At 36.0% G+C, this 24,501-nt stretch overlaps 1 protein-coding gene across 50 annotated transcripts in view; it reads left to right on the top strand.

Moving 5' to 3' along the window:
• GTDC1 (glycosyltransferase like domain containing 1) overlaps positions 1-24,501 on the top strand; it is a 386,422-nt gene that overhangs the window by 108,252 nt on the left and 253,669 nt on the right. For 31 of the 50 annotated variants that reach the window (XM_063790474.1, XM_063790472.1, XM_063790464.1 and 28 more), the window contains 2 exons: positions 13,159-13,223; positions 15,936-16,137. In XM_063790474.1, coding sequence (XP_063646544.1) covers positions 15,959-16,137 — 179 coding nt within the window. In that variant the 5' untranslated portion in view covers positions 13,159-13,223; positions 15,936-15,958. Of the gene's footprint in view, positions 1-13,158; positions 13,224-13,500; positions 13,725-15,935; positions 16,138-24,501 lie in introns of all 50 variants that reach the window. The other 19 variants (XM_063790448.1, XM_063790473.1, XM_063790468.1 and 16 more) reach the window with 2 other exon arrangements.

Here is a 24,501-nt window from a genome sequence, read left to right as displayed (position 1 = left end):
TAAAGCAAATTTGTTTTATGTTTTGTGGTCACACAGAGCTTCCTACTTTTTGCACATACCAAGCATATGTCTATCAGGGTCTTGCTGTGCCTGTTGCTTAGATCCAGATCTACATACTCCCCAATCCCCTCGCCCCTTCTTCTGATTTCTGTTTAGATATCATCTCATTATCAGCAAGGTGTTTTCTCACAACCCTGTATAAAATAACCTCCTCACACTAGCCCTCAGTAGCTCCTATCCTCTGTTACCATGTGTTATTTTTCTTTATAGGTGCCCTCATCTGACATACATTTAACTTGATGCTGGTCTTTTTACTCCAATTAGAAAGAAATTGTTTGTGATAAGAGTCCCATTTGCTTTGTTACCTAATTTATCCCCAAGCATGCAGAACAATGATGAGCAGGCACTTAGTAGGCACAATAAGTATTTGTTGAATGAATGAATGGTAGAGATTAGGCTGAAAAGGATACAAAACATTCACGTACAGGTTTGTTTATAAGTTTATCCAAGCCATGGCATTGTTGTTATAACTTTTATGATATCAAATCATTAATATTTCTCTCAGAAAATAAAAAAGAATTCTATTTTCTATAGATTGTGCCTGTGAAATCTAATTAAGGATTAGTATTTGTTTTAAAAACATTTGAATGCCAAGCATATCCAGTCAGAAAACACTTTTATTATCCATGCCAGCTTAATTTTTAAGGCAGTGAAATGGAAGACTGTCATTCCAGTAAGCAACTTATTTTCATTTGTGAGAATAGAATATTTTGAGTATTCTAATTGATTTTTGAAGATGGTTTTACAAGAAAATAATCCTTGTTGCTGTACGTTGTACATTTGCCTTTAGGATGGAAGGAAACTAGAAACAGGCCTGGAAATTATTTGCTCAGAAAGGTACAAGCTATAACTGAATTGATTTTTGACAAAAGTATCAGGAGGAGGGTCAGTCAGGCCCAAGATGAAAGGTAAATCTTGGGATTCTCAACACTTTAAAGAAGACCTGATTTTAAAAATCGTTTTATATGTATATTTAAAGTTTGTAAAGAGATTCCAGACTGTCATGAGCTCAAGACTATTTTTTACTGTATTTTATGTCAAATTTCACTTGGATATTTTTCTAGAAATCTTAAGTCTATAATTGGGCAGTAAAAAAGTTGGTTATCAAATCAATATTATTATATGGCTTTTAGTGTCATAAGAATTCCCTTTTGGAAACCCATAAAAGCTCATTTTTTCTCACTATAAACTTTATCTGTCAGTTTTCTAGAAGGTCAGAGTACTAATGTTGGAGGTGATCTGCTCTGGGACAAAGAGTCAACAAAGTGGTAGTAAAGTTAAAAAATGCCACATGGTGCTTTCCTAAGAGGAGGATTTCTTTTTCATATCAAGTTTGTGCTTATTTTAAAATATGGGAAATTATATGTCGATAAGCATAGTCTTCATACCCATCTAAATAGATAAAATAAGATTGCGTCTAGTTTTTGTATTTATATATTTCATATTTTATTAGTTTTTTTGTTTTCTGGAAATAACTTCTTAATTATTTGTATACTTTTAGTAGTTTGATTTCTTGCTAGATTTGTAAGTTAGGTTTTTTGGATGGGTGGTTTAAAAAATGAAATGTGATGAAATGGTTGTGTTGGAAAACAATTCCAGGAACAGAGTTATTTCATATTATTTGAAAATGAAACATGTTGTTTAGATTGTAAAAAGTACTAGAGCTTGGAGATTCCCTTTAAAAATATTTCTCTACTAAGTCTGAGTTGCCATTGGTTAATATTTATTGATTTTCCATTCACATATTACGTGTATATAAATATAGGACAAATCTGAGTGGTTATGAGAAGTCTTTTAAAATGCAAATCTCTCTCTCTTTTAGTTGACTATCCAATCAGTCCTCGCTCCGTTTTTTAACATGTGCAATACATATGGATGATTATACAATAACATTTTCCAGCTTTCTTTTCTTTTCTTTTCTTTTTTCTGAGACAGAGTCTCGCTCTGTCGCCTAGGCTGGAATGCAGTGGTGCCATCTCAGCTCACTGCAAGCTCTGCCTCCTGGGTTCACTCCATTCTCCTGCCTCAGCCTCCCGAGCAGCTGGGACTACAGGTGCCTGCCACCATGCCTGGCTAATTTTTTTTGTATTTTTAGTAGGGACAGGATTTCACCGTGTTAGCCAAGATGGTCTTGATCTCCTGACCTTGTGATCCGCCCGCCTCGGCCTCTCAAAGTGCTGAGATTACAGGTGTGAGCCACCACGCCCAGCCTCCAGCTTTCTTAATACAAGACACTTCAGAAATTAAGTGTGCAACTAGAAGTCCTTTTCAATTTCATTCAACTTAATTAAATATTTCCCCTTATTTCAAGACCCATACCTAATTATCAAAGCATAACATTTTGGCATTTTACTTGAAGTTTAAAACTTTGAGTTTAGGTTGGGTGTGGTGGCTCACGCCTGTAATCCCAGCACTTTGGGAGGCCGAGGCAGGCGGACCATGAGGTCAGGAGATCGAGACCATCCTGGCTAACGTGGTGACACCTCGTCTCTACTAAAAATACAAAAAATTAGCCGGGCTTGGTGGCGGGCGCCTGTTGTCCCAGCTACTTGGGAGGCTGAGGCAGGAGAATGGTGTGAACCCGGGAGGCGGAGTTTGCAGTGAGCCGAGATCACGCCACTGCACTCCAGCCTGGGTGACAGCAAGACTCCGTCTCAAAAAAAAAAAAAAAACTTTGAGTTTATATTTTACTTCTTCATATTCCATTTCAAAACTGTAAGTACCAAAATAATTATTTTAGTTTCTAACATACTGTCAAAGTACAGCCTCAGATTCCTTATATGTAAGTAGAGACTTTGATCAGTTTACAACTATTTAATAAACAAGTACATTTTAAGATTGAGAATTACTTTTAGTTCATATATTACTTAAACAAGCAGTATTTGCAAACTAAATGATGCTGTTTTGAATCGCTATAGCACTGTTAGTTTTAACCCTTGTTGATTAGTTTTTAAATGAATTTCCTTATAGCAATAGTAGTTATAATAATTTGAAAAACACTTGCAAGCTCCTGGAAGGGAGGACGCCTTCAGTAATTGGGAAGTAGTTTGTTATATCAAACAATTTGGCCTCCTTCCCTAAAGTTAAGAAAAATGTTATAGCTTCTTTTAATTGAAGTTGAAACATATTCAATGAAGATAACTTGAAGAATAAAATGAAGCACAAAGAGGAAAACAAAATGATTCCCAGTTTTACCTCAAATGATCATTTATGTTTGCGTGTGTGCATGTACTCTTTCTCTCATATTATGATATATTCATTTCATAATATGTTTTTATATATTCATTTCATGCAGTCATGCAATAGTGTAAACATTTTCCCATGGCTATATATATTCATTATATTTTTTTATCATTAATCATTTAATCATGAGATCCCTTTTTGTAGGATATTTTGATTGTTTTTAATTGGGGGAAAGACTGCAGTAAAGATTTTTGGTAACTTCCAGGGTTAATCCTTAAAAGTGGTATTGCTGAATCAAAAGATATGCATAGTTTTCAAGCTTTTTGTATTATGATGAAATGTGATAGAATATTCTAATACTTTAAAGCAAAGCTAACCATATGTATTATTCGATTGGGTAGCAGCTTTCAGTCTACATTTTGGAGACATGAGAACAGTCCTTTTTTAATTCACAAACGATTCTTTGCATCTACTATACAGATGGTTGAAATTTCACTATCACCTGTTGTTCTCTTGTAACATACAAGTACTCCTGGGAGAGGTAACACATTGTACCCCAGCAGGCATTTACTCCAAAAAATATGATGTGGTTTATCTGATATTTTAAATTTAATTCTTGCAAGTGAAGTTTGGAAACAAGGTGGGTACACTGAACAAGGGTAATGCAAGAGGATAATAGGATACTTCAATTCTATCAAGATGAATTCAACAACTATTATAGAAAATAGAGAATATTATATGCCTAGTTTTAGTAGTTTGAGTTATAAATTCTCTCTAAAATAATTCAGGCTGTTTGTTAACTGTGAATGCTGATTAATCCAGTAGACAGACTAATGATCTCATATATGGTGCATATATGTGCTGGAGAGAGATGCAAGGGGGAATTAACTAACTCCTAAGTAACTTTACTCTGTTTGAAAACACTGTTTGCAAAGTGTGAAATTACTTTAAGAGATGGTGAGGATGCAGTGTGCAGCTTTGGGTAGTTTGTAAGGAATACTCTGGCTATAGGGTCTCTGCTTCATTAGACAAAATATTTGTATCATTGGAATGTCTCCTTGAAAAACCAGTTGATAAAGAGATAGGCAAGGCCACTAAATAGATAAAAGTCACAGTGCTTGTTCCAGTCAGGAAACTTCAAGCTGTTGATATGGGAAAGCCCGTGCTTCCTCTGCAGAAACTTTGGACAATAGTAGACCTTCTAGAAATTATACACAGTTGTCTGTGTATACCTTTTCTTTATTTAATAGTTTCAATCCTAAATATCTTCAGGATTAAAAAAAAATCCCAATCTATTATTAACAGACTGACTCTTTTTCTTATAATAGTGGGTAGCTAATAATATGCCTCTTGGGATATTTAAAAATAGTGATACAGCTCTCATTACCACATCTATTAGTCCCAGATTTACTCAGCCCTGGTCTAAACTGGGTTTCTGAGCTTTTTAAACTTTAGCATTAAAGATCTCTAGACTCTGTCCAGTTTTTCTGGTGTTGCCTTTGTAAACTGTCAGCACGTGTCTTAAACTATTAGCAAATCAAAAGATTATTAAAAATATATATAGTGACTAGAAAAAGAACTCCTTCAAAAAATAAGTAGAAGAAAATGTACTTTTACTGAATACTTTGAATACCTATCTGTATTCATGTAGAATGTTGGAGATGAGAGCAGTATCAATAAATATGTTAACTGATGCAGCTTTTATTTTATTGTAAATTTATTTTTTCTGAGACAGGGTCTCACTCTGTCACCCAGGCTGGAGTACAGTGGCATGATTTCGGCTCACTGCAACCTCCACCTCCCAGGCTCAAGAGATCCTCCTACCTCAGCCTTCCAAGTAGCTGGGACAACAGGCATGTGCCACCACACCCAGCTAATTATTTGTATTTTTGTAGAGATGGGGGTTTTGCTGTGTTGCCCAGGCTGCTCTCAAACTCCTGGACTCAAGCAATCCGCCTACCTTGGCCTCCCAAAGTGCTGGGATTACAGGCATGAGCCATTGTGCCCGGTCTGATACAGCTTTAAAACATGGTTTTGTTAATTTGGATGTTAAAGGACAGTTTCTAATACTGGCTTCACCTCACACTTCCTAACACTATTTAAAAAGTCTGTTACTGTAGGCCGGGCACAGTGGCTCATGCCTGTAATCCCAGCACTTTGGGAGGCCGAGATGGGTGGATCACCTGAGGTCAGGAGTTCGAGACCAGCCTGGCCAACATGGTGAAATCCCGTCTCTACTAAAAACACAAAAATTAGCCAAGCATGGTGGTGCGCGCCTGCAATCCCAGCTACTTGGGAGGGTGAGGCAGGAGAATCACTTGAACCTAGTAGGTGGAGGTTGCAGTGAGCCGAGATGGTGCCATTGCACTCCAGTCTGGGCAACAAGAGTGAAACTCCATCTCAAAAGAAGAAGAAGAATTTAAAAAAAAGGTCTGTTACTGCAAAGTGATTTTTCACTGATATAAAATGAATATTAAAAACATCAAATGTGTCTAAGGTTGATCCATTTAAGGATATCTATTTCTAGTTCTTCAGTCTCTTATGGAAATTCCTCTTTCTTCTCCCAAATGTTTACCTGATATTCTTTCACCTCCTGAGATGCTAGGATTTTGCTTTTTTTTTTTTTTAAGATACTTTCCCTCATAGATAAATCAAATTGAATTGTGAGATTATGGCCTTTTCATTTTTCATTAGAAGTGACTAAATCCAGTACCTTATACTCAGTGACATTTATTTCATCTCATCAAGGGAATGCCACCCATGTTTGCTTGTGTTGCTGTACTTCAAATAGGACGTTGAGAATATTTGTATGTTAGAGTAACACTGCTATTTCTGCTTCAAAATTAACTGAAAATGTGTCTCCCACTTGGAGAGGGAAACTTCTCAATAACTTTTGTAGTTAATATGGATTAAGTTATTAAAACATGTTTGAGTATTCTTAATCAGTATAGTTAAGAATATGTTAGTCATCTTATTTTAAACTCATTTGGTGTGTATATTTATAATTACCCTGCACAAACTCAGTCTGAGTTAAATGTTGGCATAGAAGCCAGTGTAGGGTAGCAAGATAATGTTTCTGTCCAATAAAAAATGCCAGTGTAATGATGAAGCCAGTGGACTCCTTCCAGGTCATAGACGTGATTATTTTTGAATTAAACATTCTTGTAGACTCCAGTCAGGTTGGGGAAGATGCTTTTCCATGGCATGGAACATAGTTTCTAAATCCCTCAGCAGAGCAGACAATTTTCCTTAGATTGAGGGGTGAAATTTTAAATAGAATTAGATGCCACCTATTATATTTACATGGTAATACAATCTGTACATAAAATTCTGCCTATGAGAGTAAATAGTAATGAGTGATAGGAAGAAGTAATTTTTTATGTCAGATAATAGTACAACTCTTGAATGAATTAGGAAGAAATCGTCACGGCCATTGCTAAAGGGTTTTATGGTTCATTGACTCAACACACATTTATTGAACACTTTCTGTTTGCTGAGTGCTAGAGATAACAATGGTAAGCAAAACAGACCTAGTCAAGTGTCTCCGTGGAACTTAATGTCCAGTGGAGATATTGACATTAAATAATTACTTGTATAAATATATCCTACGTGTGATAAGTACACAGAAATACTACAGATTGTTTTGTCAGGAGAAGCTTGACTTTGCTTGATGGTAACAGTAGTAAATTTTTGAGCTAGACTCTGAATGTGGCTACGTGGCTGACTTCTTCACCTTCTACTCCAAACCTTTGTTGGCATGTGAATCTTCAGTATTGTTTTTTTTTCCCCCTCCAGTCCTAGTTCTTAAGACCTATTATTCTATCAAAAAGGTGACTGTCCAGTGCTGAGGGGTAAAGAATAAGGGTTATATCTTCAGAGGAGTTATGATTATGTTGGACTCTGGGAGGAATCACAAGAGATTCTAACAAAAAAATTGAAGTATTTCACTATATGATATTCAGTTACTTATATTATTGATGTCTTGGTTTTACAAGTGAGGAGGCATTATTAAATATTGTATGCAATTAATATATTAATTTATAGTGACATTTATATTCCACAAGCATATAAAACATATACCGTGTTATATATATATCATTTAAATATTAATAATTATTAAACATTTTTATTTAATCCTAAAACTCAAAGACTAGAAAATGGAGGTTTTTTTTTTAACTTATATTGTATCCTGTGCCTGAAGTGAAGTATAATGGGATGCCATGTGAATATGGAGTTGGAAGACCTGGATTTTAGTCTTGCTGTCACTTACTCTATGATGCCGATATTCTTTATATTTTGTATTCTGTAAAAGAAAAGTGGTTCAACAATGGTATCAGCATTCCTTGCACCTATTATTCTGAACACACCTTGACTTCTCTGCTTGGGTATTCGTATCCGAATGGGTCAGGGAGCCCAGTTTTCTCCCACTGAGCTGGTTTACAGCCCATTTCAAGAAGGTGGAAGACTTCTGGAGAAAAGCCATCTTTGAGAAGGAAATACATTATTCATCTTGTCAAACTTTTATAAAAAGAATAATTGTTGGCAGAAAGTATTTAAAAATGCCTTTTTTTCTTCTCTGTTAAATAAAAGCCTAATTACTAAATGTGGAATGGGCTCTCTAGATTGATGGTGAGGGAATTGGCTTCTTATCCTACTTCCACTTCTCAAATTAAGCTAGGATGATAATAGATCAAACAGAATAAGAAACTGCAGATGATTTTCAAAATTTATGAAATTTACAAATATTCTCTTAGGCCATTAAATGCACTTTGGCCTAGAATTCAATTGCTTATTCTGTTTCTCCCATCTCTTTAATCGGTGTTACTTCTCTTGTATTGGTAGGTTAAAATAAACACATATCTATATGGAAAAAATTATTATTTCCCATAAATTCTGCTTCTGTCAACAATAAAAAAGAATCAGTATTTGAAAGAGAACATAATAAAATGTGTCCAGATATACTTGCTGCTTGATTTAGTTTAGACTTCAGGAATAATAGGAAATCATTAGTATCAAGTACAGTGCTGTCTGACACTTGTTGCTGAGAACCTGTGTTAAGTGAAACCAGTGTTACTTTCAAGGCAGAAGAAAGCAACTTCCTGTGTCCCCCTGATTTTCACTTCAGCTCCAGAAAAACCTAGTTTGTCTGCTGTGTGTCAGGTCCTGAGACAACTTTCAGGAAAATAATAGCATAGCGCCCAGTTTTCAGATTTTCACAGCTGCATGCAGAAGCAGAACGTGTGACTACAGTGAAACAAGTATAATTCTACTATACAGAGTATAAAGGAAGTCATATTTAGGAGGAGTTCAGGGAAAGGCTTCATAGAAATGGTGATTCATGAGCAGAAATTTTAACAAAAGTTCATTAGTTGAACAGAGAGAGAAGGCTGATGGAGGTGAGATAAATGTGTGAAGTTATAAGAGTCTAAAACAGCTCTGGGAGTGTGGGTGTTTGGTACTGCTACCAAGTAGAGTCTGGGGAAGTTGGGGAAAAGGAATTGAAGTGGGAGAAGGCCAAATGTGGCTGTAGTGAAGAGAAAGGGAGGGGCCAGGAAATGAGTCTTAATTGCCATGTGTAGGGCCTTGGATTTTACCCTTAGGTGATTTAAGGTTTTTGAGCATGTCATTTTATGGTCACATTTCCATTTTGGAAAGATTATTTGTGATTAGCTTAAGGAGAATGGTGTGGTGGGAACAAGATTGTATGGTAGCATGGAGACCTACTTAAAAGGGCAATGCGATACTTTAAATGAGTGGTGAGATGATATTCTGGTGCAGAACTTTCTATTGATTCATAAATATGCTGCCACATTTGTGAATGTTGGCAAATTAAAAATATTTGTAGTATTCAGTATAACGAATTCATTGCTGCTTTTATAGTTTGAAATCATTCATGGAATTAATAGCATTAAAAAATTGAAAGAGGGTTAATATTTTGTCAGTGGAATTAAACCACTCAGCTTCTCACACAAAGAAAAATCTTGTAATTTTTTAATATAATGTGAAATACAACCTCACAATAATATATTTAACTTTTAATATATACTTATCCAGTTATTTGTGGAAATTGTGCATATTTGAAAACAAGTACATGACGTGCTTAGTACATGCTAAGTACTCAGTAACTATTTGCTGAGTTTGCATTTGATGCTTGTGGAGTTTTAACCAAGACACTTTAGTAATTCAAGTCCTGGAATAAGTTACTAATATATGTGTGTGTGTGTATATATATATGTGTGTGTGTGTGTATATATATATATATATTTGTTTTTAAATAAAGACAGGACCTCGCTCTGTCACTCAGGCTGGAATACAGTAGCACAATCATGGCTCACTGTAACTTCAAACTCTGGGGCTCAAGTGATTGTCTTGCCTTAGCCTCTGGAGAAGCTAGCATTATAGGCACACACTACCACACTCAGCTAATTTTTAAAATTTTTTGTAGAGATGGAGCCTCACAACAGCCCAGGCTGGTCTCAAACTCCTTGGTTCAAGCAGTTCTCCTACCTCAGCCTCCCAAAGTGCTAGAATTACAGGCATGAGCCAGTGCACCCAGCCATGACTGATACTTTTAAGCAGAAAGTTGAATTCCAAACCAACAAAAAAAGAAATGTTTTTTAGGGAAAATTAAACTATCACAAATACATATAAGATGCTAACTTTGCAAAGAGCATATATTTAAAAGATCATTGCAATTCATATAATTGGAAAAGCACATTTGAAAATAGCTTTAAATTTTCTCACAGAAAGTATGGCGTATGAGTTTTCCTACCAAATCTTGGTTTCGATGCATGAATTCTCAGTTCTTAGTCTCTACAACAAGACACAAAAATCAGAGGAAGAGATTAGCATATACATTATTAGCTTACCACATCTTTGTCAATTTGAACCCAGAATTAAAGCGAAATGTTGCTATTTAAGTACATATGGTAGTACACAACTACAACATAAATGTTAGACTGTATGTCCCCTAACCAAATAATGGAATAATGATCAGTATCCATCAAGTGTTAGTTATCTGCAGTTCAGACTAATGCTCCGGAAGCAGATTCATTTCTATTAGCCAAACTTTGTTTAAATTTATGTAGAATATTTTCAGTGCATAGAGTTTTATGACTGCAAAATTATTACTTTGCATTTGATACCAGATTATATTTCAGTTTTTAGAGGTTATATTCAGGTTTTAGAGGTTAAGATGAATTTGCTATGCCTGATTTTTATAGAAGAATTTAAAAAAATAACTTTTTTGTAGAATATGTTTATCTTGTCTCTTTTTTCCCATATGATAATTGATTGTAGTACATTACTTTGAGGAAAGTTGTTTAGCAAAATGTATTTTTACTTCACACTCTTAATAGATTCTGTTAGGGGAATCACTGGTCACATGTTTTAAAGCAGAGATCTTTTCATGCTTATTTTTACTATTTAATGAGATTTCAGGTATATTTTAACAACTTGGGGTTTCCGTGATGAATCATTAAAATAAGTGAGTGGGCTGGAAGGTAATACTAACTTTTCTCACCCCTGCCCTATTTTACTCTGCTGGGTTATTGGTTGCTTTTTATATAGAACCTGGGTGTGTTGGTGGGTGGAGGTGCAGAAGGGAAGGGAGAGAAAGGGTCAGTAAGAAAATACCAGGTAAACTTGTGATGACCTACTGAGAAATACCGCTCAAGTTTCACTTTCCCCAAAGTAAACCATTTAGTGTTTAAGCCCATTGTTTTTTGCTTTAACAAGCTTAAGTTTCCAAATATTGCATATAGGTAAATCAAAACTATATTTTCAACAATTGATTGAAGTTTTAAGGTATCAAGCCATATGTGGATTAGCCTGTGGAATCAATTTCTCATGTGTGTGGGATCAAAACCGTTAAAACCATCATCACTGAAACTATACCTTCCTACAACTAACTAATAACAGAAAGGTGTCTATGGAATATATTAATACAACAATTCCTCTGATTTAAAATTATTACTGGGTGTTTGGTTGGAAAATGATTTGAATATTATAGGTAACTAAATTGACGTCATATATGAAGGCTAATTATAGGTTTCAGTGTGACTAAAATTTATTTTTTTAATTGACATGTTATACTTAATATTTAGCATATACTTTTCAGTAAATCACTGGCATATTGCAGATTTTTAATATCTATACTGTTAAAAACATTTCAACTACCACAGCAGTTCTAAATGCTAAAGGAGGTAGACAAAAATGTAGTTCACCTTGAAAATGATCATGGCTTAGGGAATAAAGAAATTGGGTCAAGTCTAAAATAATTGCAGGTACAGTGACAAAAAGTTTTAATAAAAATTTAAAAATATTCATAGCGTTGGTTTCAGGCTACTTTTCTTCTCTGTGATCTTATTAATGCATTATTAGTTTTTAATTGGGATGATGCTAATGGTGATTTTTCATTTTGGCCAAAATGTTTATATGAAATACTATTGATATTTTCACATTGTATCCCCTTTCGATTATGAATATACATTTTTGAAAAGGTAGACAATTCTTAAATAGATCATTTTGACTTCTGGTGATCTTAAATAGAATTTGAAGTGGTATGAAATTTCTATGTCACAGCTATCACTTTGACTTATTTTATATTGCCAAATTTGATGTTTAGCATTTAACCATGTATCATTAAATCATAGTATTGATAATGAATTAAACTTTCAAAAAGCTTTAATAGTATAGTAGGTTTTCATTCATCTGGTGTCATTGGGGAATAAATTGTGCTGAAGAAGTGAGTTTTTCTTTAACTGAAGCTCGTTTAAGCAGAGAAACTTAAAAATTGATTAAAATTTATCTGAAATATTTTATATGCTCTTTCAGGGAGCAAGCATGGAGTGGCCATTTACTCTTTTCTTAATGTCATATAATACTATTCTGAGCGCCATGCAGAAAGGACATGGGTTTTCTGTTTGGTATTTGTTTTCCAAACTAAGTTTTTTGTTGTTTCTTCCTTTTAAAGTGCCACATCCCTAATTCGGGTATTCTTTCGTTGTTGTTTTTGTTGTTCTTGTTGTTGTTTTGAGATGGAGTTTTGCTCTTGTTGCTCAGGCTGGAGTGCAATGGTGTCATCTCGGCTCACTGCAACCTCTGCCTCCCAGGTTCAAGCAATTCTCCTGCTTCAGCCTCCCAAGTAGCTGGGATTACGGGCATGCCTCACCATGCCTGGCTAATTTTGTATTTTTCATAGAGACAGGCTTTCACTGTGTTGGCCAATCTGGTTTCGAACTCCTGACCTCAGGTGATCCACCTACCTCAACTCACAGCGTGCTGGGATTACAGGCGTGAGCCTGTACCCAGCCTAATTCTGGTATTCGTGATCAGTTTAAATGTTTCATAATTTAAGGTTTCTGGTAGTACTTGTGATAATGCTTTAAGAGGTTCATAAACTCAGGCACCAATAGGAGACATTTGGCTCTCTGCCATCTTCTGGCAAACACTTGACCACAGCCTTCTTCTACAAAGGAAACCCTGTCCTTGGTTTGGAGTTAGCACTTTCAACAGTGAGGCCCTATTACTGCTGCTTCCAAGTACTCACTCCTTATTAGCCTTTGCTAGTGGTGCAAAAATGTCTGTATTCACCCTACATGCTTCTTCTGAACATCTGTAGTATCAAGGTGACCACTTGTAGCTTTTTTTGACTATTGCTGAAATGGGCAACTAGTGTATTCCCTTTATATTTTAGCAAATTCCACCATAGCAGTGAAGTGGTTTTTTTTTTCTTTTTGTTTTTTCAACCTCATGCTTATTTGTTTCAAGCAGTTTTCTAAAACAAAACTCAAGCTCAGCCAAAGTATTTGAACTGTTCTTTAATGTGCTATATGCCATTTGGTTTGAATCATATATTTAAATACCAGCTTCTCCCCATTTACTTGTATCTAATGGGAATCATCTTTCTTCCAGATTGTGCTTCAAGAAGACTATAGGAAAGAACGCATTTTCATCTTGCTGCAAAAGTTGCAATAGAAGTAAGTGGGGGAACTGCCAGGATATGTCTGTCTCCACAAAACAAGCAGAACAAATTTCCATGAATCAAAGCCACTAAGTATAGTTTTCAGAGATGGTAGGACATAGTTATTTTCCCTAGAAAAACACCCCAAATGCAGGCACACCCATTGGCCAGCAGAAAAAATGCTCACGTAAATGCTAGTTCAAACCTGTACATTTCACTCTTCTTACTGAGCTGTCAGAGGGGTGGAAATCTACTATAGCTATAATCTTTTTTTCCCCTTTTCTATTTTTCAGCCTCCCACATGCTTAGTGTTCAGTTCTGCCTACTGAGCGTCTTGAATCTATAGGAGCATCTACATGTACTGCCTCCACAGTGGCTGATAATTTGCAGATAACTCATGAACCAGACCCATAAGAAACATCATGATATGTACTTTAGATTAATCATGGAAAAGGACAAGATGATGAAGAATCAGAAAGCAGTTTTCTTTTCCAATATTGATATTGCTTTCTTTGAGGTTAGTTGAGTGAGATATTCTTTAGAGTGGTTTATATCACATTTCATCACTTGGGGAAATAGGTCATTTTTACAAGAGCCTTTTAGAGACCTTTTAAGTACATACAGGGCATATATTTAATACACCTTAGCATTTCCTCTGAGTAAGTCAGAGGAAATAAAACAAGATGGTAGATATCTACGATGTGATCAAGTAAGCAAATTAATGTTAAACTGCTTATATTCTGTCTTGAAACCGTTGGTATAATTTTCAAAATTGCCTTTTATTGTTCTTTCAGTTACTTTCTAGCAATTTCCATCATTTGAAGGATTAATGGCTACCACTTTGTTGAACCTAGAGGGTGTCTGTGAACTTATTGAACACTACCTTATTAGAGCAGAAGTCTCCAGTGGACCATGAACTCTGCATGGCTGGGACTCTGAACTTACCTCTTACTCACAAAACCTGCAGGGCTCTCAAATTAATGTTTAAAATGCAAGCTACTGACAAGGAATGGGTAAACATCCACTGCAATTTCAAACACATATGTATATTCACTTTCCTCATCTATTCCTGGTGGGTAGGGGATCATGATTGAAAATTACTGAACTTAAAATGGTAGAAAATTTGAAGCGATCCTTTCTACTTAAGTAGAGTGATTTATACTAATGGTGGCGATGGGCTAAATACCTTCTTGCTATTTGTAGTCTACTGTGCTTCACATGCATTTTCTAATTTTATCTTAACACATGTCTGAGGTTAGTACTGTTGTCTCTATTTTGGAGATGATGAGACTAAGTCCTACAAAATTAGGTAACTTGTCCAAGGCCATACAGCTTGGAAGTGACAGAGTTGAGGTTCAAACATGTATGTCCTTGATCCTAGGATTCATGCCTTTTCCATCTGAGGACGACCACTGATTCTTATTTTGCATATAAATGAAATATATACACACAGTCCCCCACAGCCCCCCCCCCCCGCCCACATAATATATAGATTTATATTCCCCCATCCTCCCAAATGCTCATTGGAAAATTTAGACATCAAAAGGAAGCCTTTTTGCTTTGAAATGCAATTTAAGTAGCCATTACTTTGAACAAAGTGTAGTTTTATTAGTGAAGAACATCATTGAGTCATTGAGACTAATAATTTTGTGGAACAACATTATTAAGAAAAGCATTATGCTATTTAATGAGTGATATTTACTTAAGTCATAAAGGAAAATTCAAACATCTGGAATATTTTTTAAGCAATATAGCATTTATGCATGGAATGATGTTTTTCCCCTATGTCTTACAGGAAATAACATAATTTGAGATGTATATGAGAGATTTTATGTTCATAGATATCTTTTTATTTCACTGAGCACATTAACAAAAATTATATTCAAATGAAAAATGGCTTGATAGCTAATTCTCTGTGATGAAATTTTATCATGTCTTTAGTAACCCCATTATTGCTACTTTATCCCTCTTAATAGGTTGCTTGTCTAAAGAAAGGTTGTAGAAACCTTACTGGTTCACACACATACAACTTTACCACATTGTTTTGGTGTTCCATTTTGGGGTGATACATTGACAAGTGTGGGGAAGTGATCAAAGTATGTGTAGTGTCTCAAGAAATTGCATCCTAAAGTTTTTAACACTAGAAAATAGAGATTTGCATTTGGTTGATATGCCTTCTTTTAAATACGTATTCACTAGGGGCAGTTATACCTGATGAATTTAAAGATGGAGTAATACAAGAGTTACAGAATCACAGAATTTCTGAACCAGAAAGGGCCTTATAAATGAAGGACTCTTGAAGTGAAAGTCGTCATTAGAAGATGAGTTCAGTGACTGTCCAAGACTAGAGCTCTAAGTCAAGTAGTTTCTGAGATTACTGAGTTAGGCTTACAGCCGAACAAACCAGGAAGTGAGTGATCACAGCAGGTGAGGGCTTTCAGCTTTCTGGTGTTGGAGAAAAAACTAAGAGTCATAGTGGAGACAATCTTATGACATGAGGAAAACAAATCAGAAAAATAAAGACACCTTTATTTCTTCTTATTAACACAAATGATATAAAACTTTAAGTGTTATATACTTATTTAAATAATGGGATAAGCCTATTTTAAAAAATAACACATTGCTAAATTATTTGTATTTTCTGAGTATGAAATTTGGACTTATTTTTATTAAAAATTTTATACATGTATGTAATGGAAAAAATATACATATTTTGGTTGTTATTTAGGATCTGAAGGTTTGAATGGGCCAATGAGTATCCTCATCATTGAAGCATTCTATGGAGGCTCCCATAAACAGCTGGTGGATCTTCTTCAAGAAGAGTTAGGAGACTGTGTCGTTTATACCCTTCCTGCAAAGAAATGGCATTGGAGAGCCCGGACATCTGCTTTATATTTCTCTCAGACCATTCCCATCAGTGAGCATTACAGGTAATTAGAGCTCAGGATGCATTTTCAGCTTTTTAAAAAAAGTACCTGTTATGAGGATGTTGCTTCTCTATCAGTATCTTTGAGAATTTCTCCAACTATGGAATTGGTTATTATGACTACAGTAGATATTTCTTTAGAGAAAGCAGAGCAGTGGAGTATACTCATCCTCTAAGGACACCTGGTCAGTAGGAAAGAAGCTTCATTTAGAACCAACCATATGTGTTTTCTCATTGTCTTGTGATTTCATTATGTATATGGGTGTGGGTATGGGTAACAATTTTTGGCCTGAGAGAACAGTAGATCTTCTAGTTTGGTTCATTGTATCTGCTCTGTACTAGGAACCAGAGTTGAAAGGTGGATACGTCCAAGGCTTTAAAGTCTGTTGAGGTAGAGATAGGCAAGTGCAATGAGAGGTGAAAGATGGAGAGGTTGATTTGGATTGTGACAAACTGGAGGTGGCTTTGTAGAGTTGGTAACCTTTGACTTATTCTTGAAGGGTGAGTAGATTTGAGGGGCACAGAACTCAATTCTGAATTCTGGTTTGTTAGGAAGTAGGAACTAGGAGGACCTATTAAAAAGCGTCTCATGAGCTGGGCCAGTGGCATGTGCCTCTGGTCTCAGTTACTCAGGAGGCTGAGGTGGGAGGATTGCTTGAGCCTGGGAGTTCAAGGCTGCAGTGAGCCAGCCACTGCACTCCAGCCTGGGCAATAGAGTGAGACCCCCATCCCTAATAATAACAATAATAATAATAATAATTTAGAAAATAAAAGAGTCTTATGGGACACACTGAAAAGATGGAGGTAAATACTCATTACATTTTTACTGAGGGAACAGGTAGGATGGAATCCCCTTGAACATCTCTTCCTCCTTATTCTCCATTTGTATGTATTCCTGTGTATTCTCCTGATGGTTAAATCGTGGAAGACTATCCTATGGTGGTTAACATAGCTGATGTTCTTGCCGTTTATTAACACAAATGATATAAAACTTTAAGTGTTATATACTTTTTTTAAATAATGGGATAAGCCTGTGTGTAGGACTGCATTGGTTTGGGCAGGAATGAAAAGTTCTGGGCTGATAATGAATGGAGTTAGAGCAGATAGGTTCTTAGAGGAAGGGCATGTTGGAAGCTCCAATGCCCATCTTGCCTCCAGTACCTCTACCCATCTGCTGCTTCTAAAGTGGCCACAGGAGACATAGCAGCTTGTGACTTAAATGTAGCTTGCTGTTCCTAGTAGGAACTTGAGGGATTCAGAGAGTAACGATTTTCTGTATGAAAATTATGTATCGTCTCTGAGAATGCATAGTGTCAGATGGAATAGCAGTGAGCATTCCAGTTACATGGCTTAGGATTTTAAAGGTAAAATGCTGTTTTAGTGCGTATTCAGAATTTTGTATTTTTTTCGAATTTAAAGTGTATCCTTCTTTACATGATTTAATGTTTTATATTCTGATATCACTAAGTGAATATTGTTGATTCACTAATAGTATGAGGAATTTCAATGAACATGATGATATAAAAGTTGTAAAGGCAATGATAAGACTATTGCTGTGTTAAAATATGACTGTTTATGGTTGCTTTCACATCTCATTTAATTGTGTTTTTGCAGCACCAATTGTATTATATTACTTAAGGTCAAGTAATCCAGTTGATTTTATGGCACTTTTTCATTTAACAGTGCCATTCAGTATAATAAATTTCTACAGTGATTTGAACATTAAAATGAGCGATTTCTATATCTGTTGTTTGATTTCATTTTGATTATGCAGTTTTTCAGAATTACATTATTGTATCACAAATATATGTGTGTGATAGCATGCAAACACTTCTGTGCATATGGCTTCCCTACTGTCTTTGAAGCCTGAAGCATTTGAGGATAAGTGTCACAGCATTTGAGGATAAGTTATTTGGGAGGTGGATATCTGAAAGATGGTGATATAAAGCCTTACTCTCCGATAGCCATAACCTCCACCGCCTAACAATGGTATCTGTCATCTCTCAAGGTATGCCATTTAGCCTTTGCAGTTAACTATACTAATCTAATCAGTCTTTAACCCAAAGACATGCCTCACCAGTTTAACTTATATTTGAGCAATGATAACTTCTCTACTCTTTACCAAGTAACTTTTTTGAATACTTTTAGAAAAATAGCAGTAGCATGAAAACTTGATAGCATGATACTAAGTTAACAAATGCGTGCATTCAATCCTAGATTGAAGTGCAAGAGTAACCTTTTGTTACACTAAATAAGTCTGAGCTCTGTGGAGATTTTTAAAGATATGAAAAATTTTTGCTTTCCAGTTGTTACTCTTTTTGTATATTTGGTGCATGAAATCATTAAAACTCATAAAGGTAAAATGATTAAGCACCAATATTGCCTACTATGCAAAATACTCTGAAAAATACGAGTGTGTCTGATGAGAAAGACTTTGAATGTAGATACATATTGGTGTTTTTCTCAGCTTCTGAACATGTATTGTTGCTATTATAAGCTTACTCTCTGAAAAGTATTTTATTATTAAAAGAATAAATGCTTCAGCCTAATTAATCAGTTTGATTCTGCTTTATCTTGACAACTAAAAGAATATATCATGATTCATGTTAGAGCTGTTTAGTTTTATTATAGATTACGAAAGCTCAACAAGTTATTTTGTCAAAAGTAGTCAATAGTTATTGTTATTCTTAGATTATATTATAGCTTTGCCTTAGAAACTTCACAAGATACAGAAAAAAGTTTTGAATGTGGAGCTTGAGGGAAGGCATTAACTTTTGGGTTATGAAATGTTAATCATTCGTTCCAGGATGAAGCATTTCTACTTTCTTAGACTGCACCCTAAACTAGGTATCGAGGATATTGTATTCACTTTTCATTCTGTAGTGTCTTTAGTGAACTGAAAGAATCTCTGTTATTTAGAAATCATTTTTTCACCCTCAGGTGCTTACAATTACATTTTTTGTTTCATCTGAGGTATTGTGACAGATACTGATCATTGCTCACTTAACAGCCCTTCTTCCTTGTTAACAGAATCACAGTTTTCTTTAGGATGGATAGGTATCCAGCCCTTGGGAGTGAAGCAACATTGACTTAAATTAGTTAGGATGATCCCATTCTCCTTTGCCAAATTTTCCCTACTCTCCTTGCAGCTTGGGTTGATCAGTTTCCAAGTTGTGGCAAATTAGAGTTAAGTGGGTGACTTCTGGGAGTTCTTCCAGCAAAGTGGTTTGATTTTAAATTTTACTTATAAAAGAAGAAGGCCAACTCCCCTTTCCTACATTTGACTGGTTGTGATGTCCGCAACCATGAAGTACAAGCATGAGGACAGAACCCCTGGATTGCCATAAATGGCTGATGGGAGGCTGCAAAGTGCCTGGATTAGTGGTAGATATGTGATTTGAGTTCAAGTCTGGCCACCTGCAAAGACTATATACTATTCGTTCTTTTTCTTTTTTTAATTATACTTTTAAGTTTTAGGGTACATGTGCACAATGTGCAGGTTTGTTACATATGTATACATGTGCCATGTTGGTGTGCTGTACCCATTAACTCGTCGTTTAACATTAGGTATATCTCTTAATGCTATCCCTCCCCCCTCCCCCTACCCCACAACAGGCCCCGGTGTGTGATGTTCCCCTTCCTGTGTCCATGTGTTCTCATTGTTCAATTCCCACCTATGAGTGAGAACATGCAGTGTTTGATTTTTTGTCCTTGCAATAGTTTGCTGAGAATGATGGTTTCCAGCTTCATCCATGTCCCTACAAAGGACATGAACTCATCATTTTTTATGGCTGCATAGTATTCCATGGTGTATGTGTGCCACATTTTCTTAATCCAGTCTATCGTTTTTGGACATTTGGGCTGGTTCCAAGTCTTTGCTATTGTGAATAGTGCCACAATAAACATACGTGTGCATGTGTCTTTATACCAGCATGATTTATAATCCTTTGGGCATATACCCAGTAATGAGATGGCTGGGTCAAATGGTATTTCTAGTTCTAGATCCTTGAGGAATTGCCACACTGACTTCCACAATGGTTGAACTAGCTTACAGTCCCAACAACAGTGTAAAAGTGTTCCTATTTCTCCACATCTTCTCCAGCACCTGTTGTTTTCTGACTTTTTAATGATCACCATTCTAACTGGTGTGAGATGCTATCTCATTGTGGTTTTGATTTGCATTTCTCTGATGGCCAGTGATGATGAGAATTTTTTCACGTGTCTGTTGGCTGCATAAATGTCTTCTTTTAAGAAGTGTCTGTTCATATCCTTCGCCTACTTGTTGATGGGGTTGTTTTTTTCTTGTAAATTTGTTTGAGTTCATTGTAGATTCTGGATATTAGCCCTTTGTCAGATGAGTAGATTGCAAAAATTTTCTCCCATTCTGTAGGTTGCCTGTTCACTCTGATGGTAGTTTCTTTTGCTGTGCAGAAGCTCTTTAGTTTAATTAGATCCCATTTGTCAATTTTGGCTTTTGTTGCCATTGCTTTTGGTGTTTTAGACATGAAGTCCTTGCCCATGCCTATGTCCTGAATGGTATTGTCTAGGTTTTCTTCTGGGGTTTTTATGGTTTTAGCTCTAACATTTAAGTCTTTAATCCATCTTGAATTAATTTTTGTATAAGGTGTAAGGAAGGGATCCAGTTTCAGCTTTCTACATATGGCTAGCCAGTTTTCCCAGCACCATTTATTAAATAGGGAATCCTTTCCCCATTTCTTGTTTTTGTCAGGTTTGTCTATTCGTTCTTCTTAAGCCCATTGTCTTAACAACTATTCTGTCTTCATTCCAGTTAAAACATGGTAAATTATTTAATTAAATTAAACCTAAATATGTCTTGATTAAAACATATATTATTATATTTTACAATTAGAAGTAGGTATGGTACTTCTCCCAGTCTTGAGACGTATTACAGTTCTTGATTCTTGTTGGAGGCTGGAGGGCCAGACACCAGGTGCTTTTCTGGGTCTGTGAATCTGTGATGTTCTCTTAATCTTCAGAAGTCACAGTTCATTTGAATTTTCCTCTTTTGAGGCCTTTGTATCATTTAGCCTACTAGCATCGCCATCCTATACTGCCTTGTTGTGGGTCTTCTTTTGGTTTGTTTCTGTACCAGTCTTGCTCTCCTGTCTAGCCAGCACACACCGCGGCCTAGTTCTAGACTTGCATGGCCCTTAGGGCTTCTTCCACAGTATTTCATCTCACTGGAGTTTCTTCTGATTGACAGTATTGTTTAATTTAGGCATGCTGACTTTATGTTGAAAATGTAGCTGACCACAAATCTGCTGAAATAGGATAATCCTGCAAACCAAATAACCAACCATTTGGTCAGTCCCTGCCTCTTTCTGTCTCTTTGCTCTCTCCCCTACTCTTCTGTTTCTCATATACACATACATGTGTGCGTGCGCACGTGTGCGCGCGCGCACACACACACACACACACTCTTCATTGTAAAACTAGAACTTAAACCTGTCATCATTGTCCCTAAAGGACGGTTTCTAGGCTTCATCTTTTCCATGTTTCTTTGTGTTCCTTTGTCAGTGTTTTCAAGATGAAAATATTCCAGTTAGAAGGGGAACAAAGTTTTCTTGTTATGGAGTTTATAGTTTATTCTTACCACAGGTTGCCAATTCAAAAGTGTTTGTGTAGTTAGTAGCATGCACTGTGAAACCACTGTTTCCCAGGAGTTAAGCGCTTCAGTGCAACTTCAAGTAGACGCTTTTAATATCCTTTCTAGCTTATTTTAAAAAATAAAATATTACACGTAAGGTTCTATACGGCTCCCTGGATACAAGACATTATTCCTAACAGACTCTGTGCTTTAAAGACCTCTAGGATAAATCTCCTGTATATTTGCCCTTTAAAGTTCGACAACTGTATTTTAAAAGACAAGCTGGATGTTTATTATACTTTTACAGAGGGAAGACAATCATTATTTTTAATGAATGGAATGGAAAATAAAAGGGGAAACTCATCCCCAAATGGATGCAAAATATGCTATATAAAAGACCTCTGACTATAGAATAAGGACCATCATAGTTTTGCTTTTGTAATTAATGTGATTGTTTTTAACATAATGATTGAGACTATTAGTCTGATTTTAGAGCACTTCTTACCTAGTTGCTTTTAAGTGTTTAGTGCCTTCATGGTTAGTTCTCCATATGACAGGAAAAAAATTAGAAAAATAAAAGATGTATTTAATTCTACTTTCATCTCCAACATTTATTTGTTTATAGGAGAAAGATTTTCTGATTTTATTAAGGTCTTAGTCAATATGTTTACTTTTGCTACTGTCTCTGATTTCCTGTACATGGGGCCTCTAGAGCTACGATGCAGATACTCTGTTGCCCTTTCCTTTCCTTATCCTTTCTTTAGGCAGCTTTCATGCTTTCTTGTTTTCTTGGGGTCACATTTGGCCAACTACCCTCTTTGGGGCACATTGTCCTTTCCATTAATGACTAATTCTTGTTCATCTTTCCTTTATTTATACTATTCTGTTGTTCAGGCCCTGGTGTTTGTTCACATCATGGACCTGCTGGTCTTCTGAGCTGCCATCCCACAAAGATAACTGCAAGGGGAGAGCAGGAGCTGAGTCACAGATGCTGCTCACAAAAGTGCAGTCATTTCATCCTTATGTCTTTCTAAAGAACTTAATTCTGTATTTCAGTGAATTTTTTCCTAAAGTCTCTGCTATGTTTTCCTTTGTTCACCATCTTATGCTGATAATAAAAATGTAACACTCCCCTTCTTTAGGAGAAATTCCTGGTTGAATATGTGTAGTTGAGAGAGCACTGTGGGGTGGGATGGCTTGGTCAAAATTCCTCCAGACTAGTTATCTTTTGGTTCTTTTCTAAGCTTGTTTTCATTATTCTTTTCCGTCATTAGTATTTATTAAGAGCTTTTATGTTAAAAGCCAGTGCCTATGCTAGCACTGGTGATACAAAGCCAAACTTGACAAACATGGACATATGGCGCTAGCACACAGCAAGCACTTAGTGAACCCTTTGTTGATTGAAAGAAAGCTTAGTGCCTATATCCATTTGCTGATACTTGTAACCTTGATTAAATAATCCCTGATTGAAAGCCATCCGTGATTTCCTATTGCCTATGTAAAATCCAGAGTATGCACAGGGTTGCTGTGGTCCACGCAATCTGGGCGCTGTCTGCCTCTGCAACATCATCTCCTCCCCTGTCTTCTCGTTAATGTGCTGTGGCAGCACTGGCCTTGTTTACTCACTTTGAAACATCAAGCTTTTTCCTGCCTCAAGTCCTATTACTGCTTGCTGGTCCCTTTGTTGGCAATACTTACTCATGCCCCCAACCCACACCCCTTGTTCTTCATGGCTTTCTCAAGTCAGCTAAAGTTTCGTCATTTCAGAGAGTCCTTTCCTGAGCACCCGATCTAAAATGAGACCTCTATTTTAGCACTCTTTTTCTCCCTCTGTAATAACATTTTATATAACCTGTAATAATTTTGTTTGCTTGATTTTTTTCTCCCCATTTTATTCTAAGCTTTTTGATGACAAGAGTCATATCTATCTTGTTTATCGTTTTATCCCTAATACCTAGTATGCCACCTAGCAGATAATAGCTGCTTAGAAAATGTGGTCGAAGGAATGAGTTATTAGAGTTTGAAAAATATGGTTGCCATTCACTTTGTTAATTTACTTTTTTCCTGCTCTGCGCACTACCGGTATCCTCTGCCTAAAGATATCATCTCTTCTACATAGAAACACAGAAACAAGTCACTTAAGGGCTCGTGTTACTCAGTTTTACTGGATTAAACCAAAGAATTCCATACACTTTTTTTCACTTTCATGGGTTATATTAATCAGACTATGAAAGCTGCCATTTTCTGTTATGTAAATTTTGACAAAAGAAAATATGATTTTCTGGAATTTCCCTTGTATAAAAGTATTTCTAGAAAAAAAGTTTCTTAGTTCAGGAAACATTAGTCTAGAACAAGCTTGTCCAGTCTTTGGCCCAGGACAGCTTTGAATGCGGCCCAACACAAATTCTTACATTTTCTAACTTTCTTAAAACATTATGAGATTTTTTTTTAAGCTCTTCAGCTATTGTTATTGTTCGTGTATTTTATGTGTGGCCCAAGACAACTGTTTTTCCAACATGGCTGAGAGAAGCCAAAGATTGGACACCCCTGGTCTAGAACATGCCTGTGATATTGTGTAAAATTTCATGTGACTGTATTTTAAGGCTTTTTAGTTTTGACAGTGGCCACCCATGAACAATGACTTTTAAATTTATGGAAGAGACACTATCAGAATAAATGACAGATTAGAATTTGGCCCAAAGAGGTATTTTGCTTGGATACTGCAATTGTTTAAACTTTTTTTTAAATTAATGCTTTTAG

This window comes from Pan troglodytes, chromosome 13, assembly GCF_028858775.2.
Source record: "Pan troglodytes isolate AG18354 chromosome 13, NHGRI_mPanTro3-v2.0_pri, whole genome shotgun sequence".
Classification (NCBI taxonomy): Eukaryota; Metazoa; Chordata; class Mammalia; order Primates; family Hominidae; genus Pan; species Pan troglodytes.
Note: the sequence above shows the minus strand (reverse complement) of the source record. Positions and strands in the feature narration are given on the sequence as shown.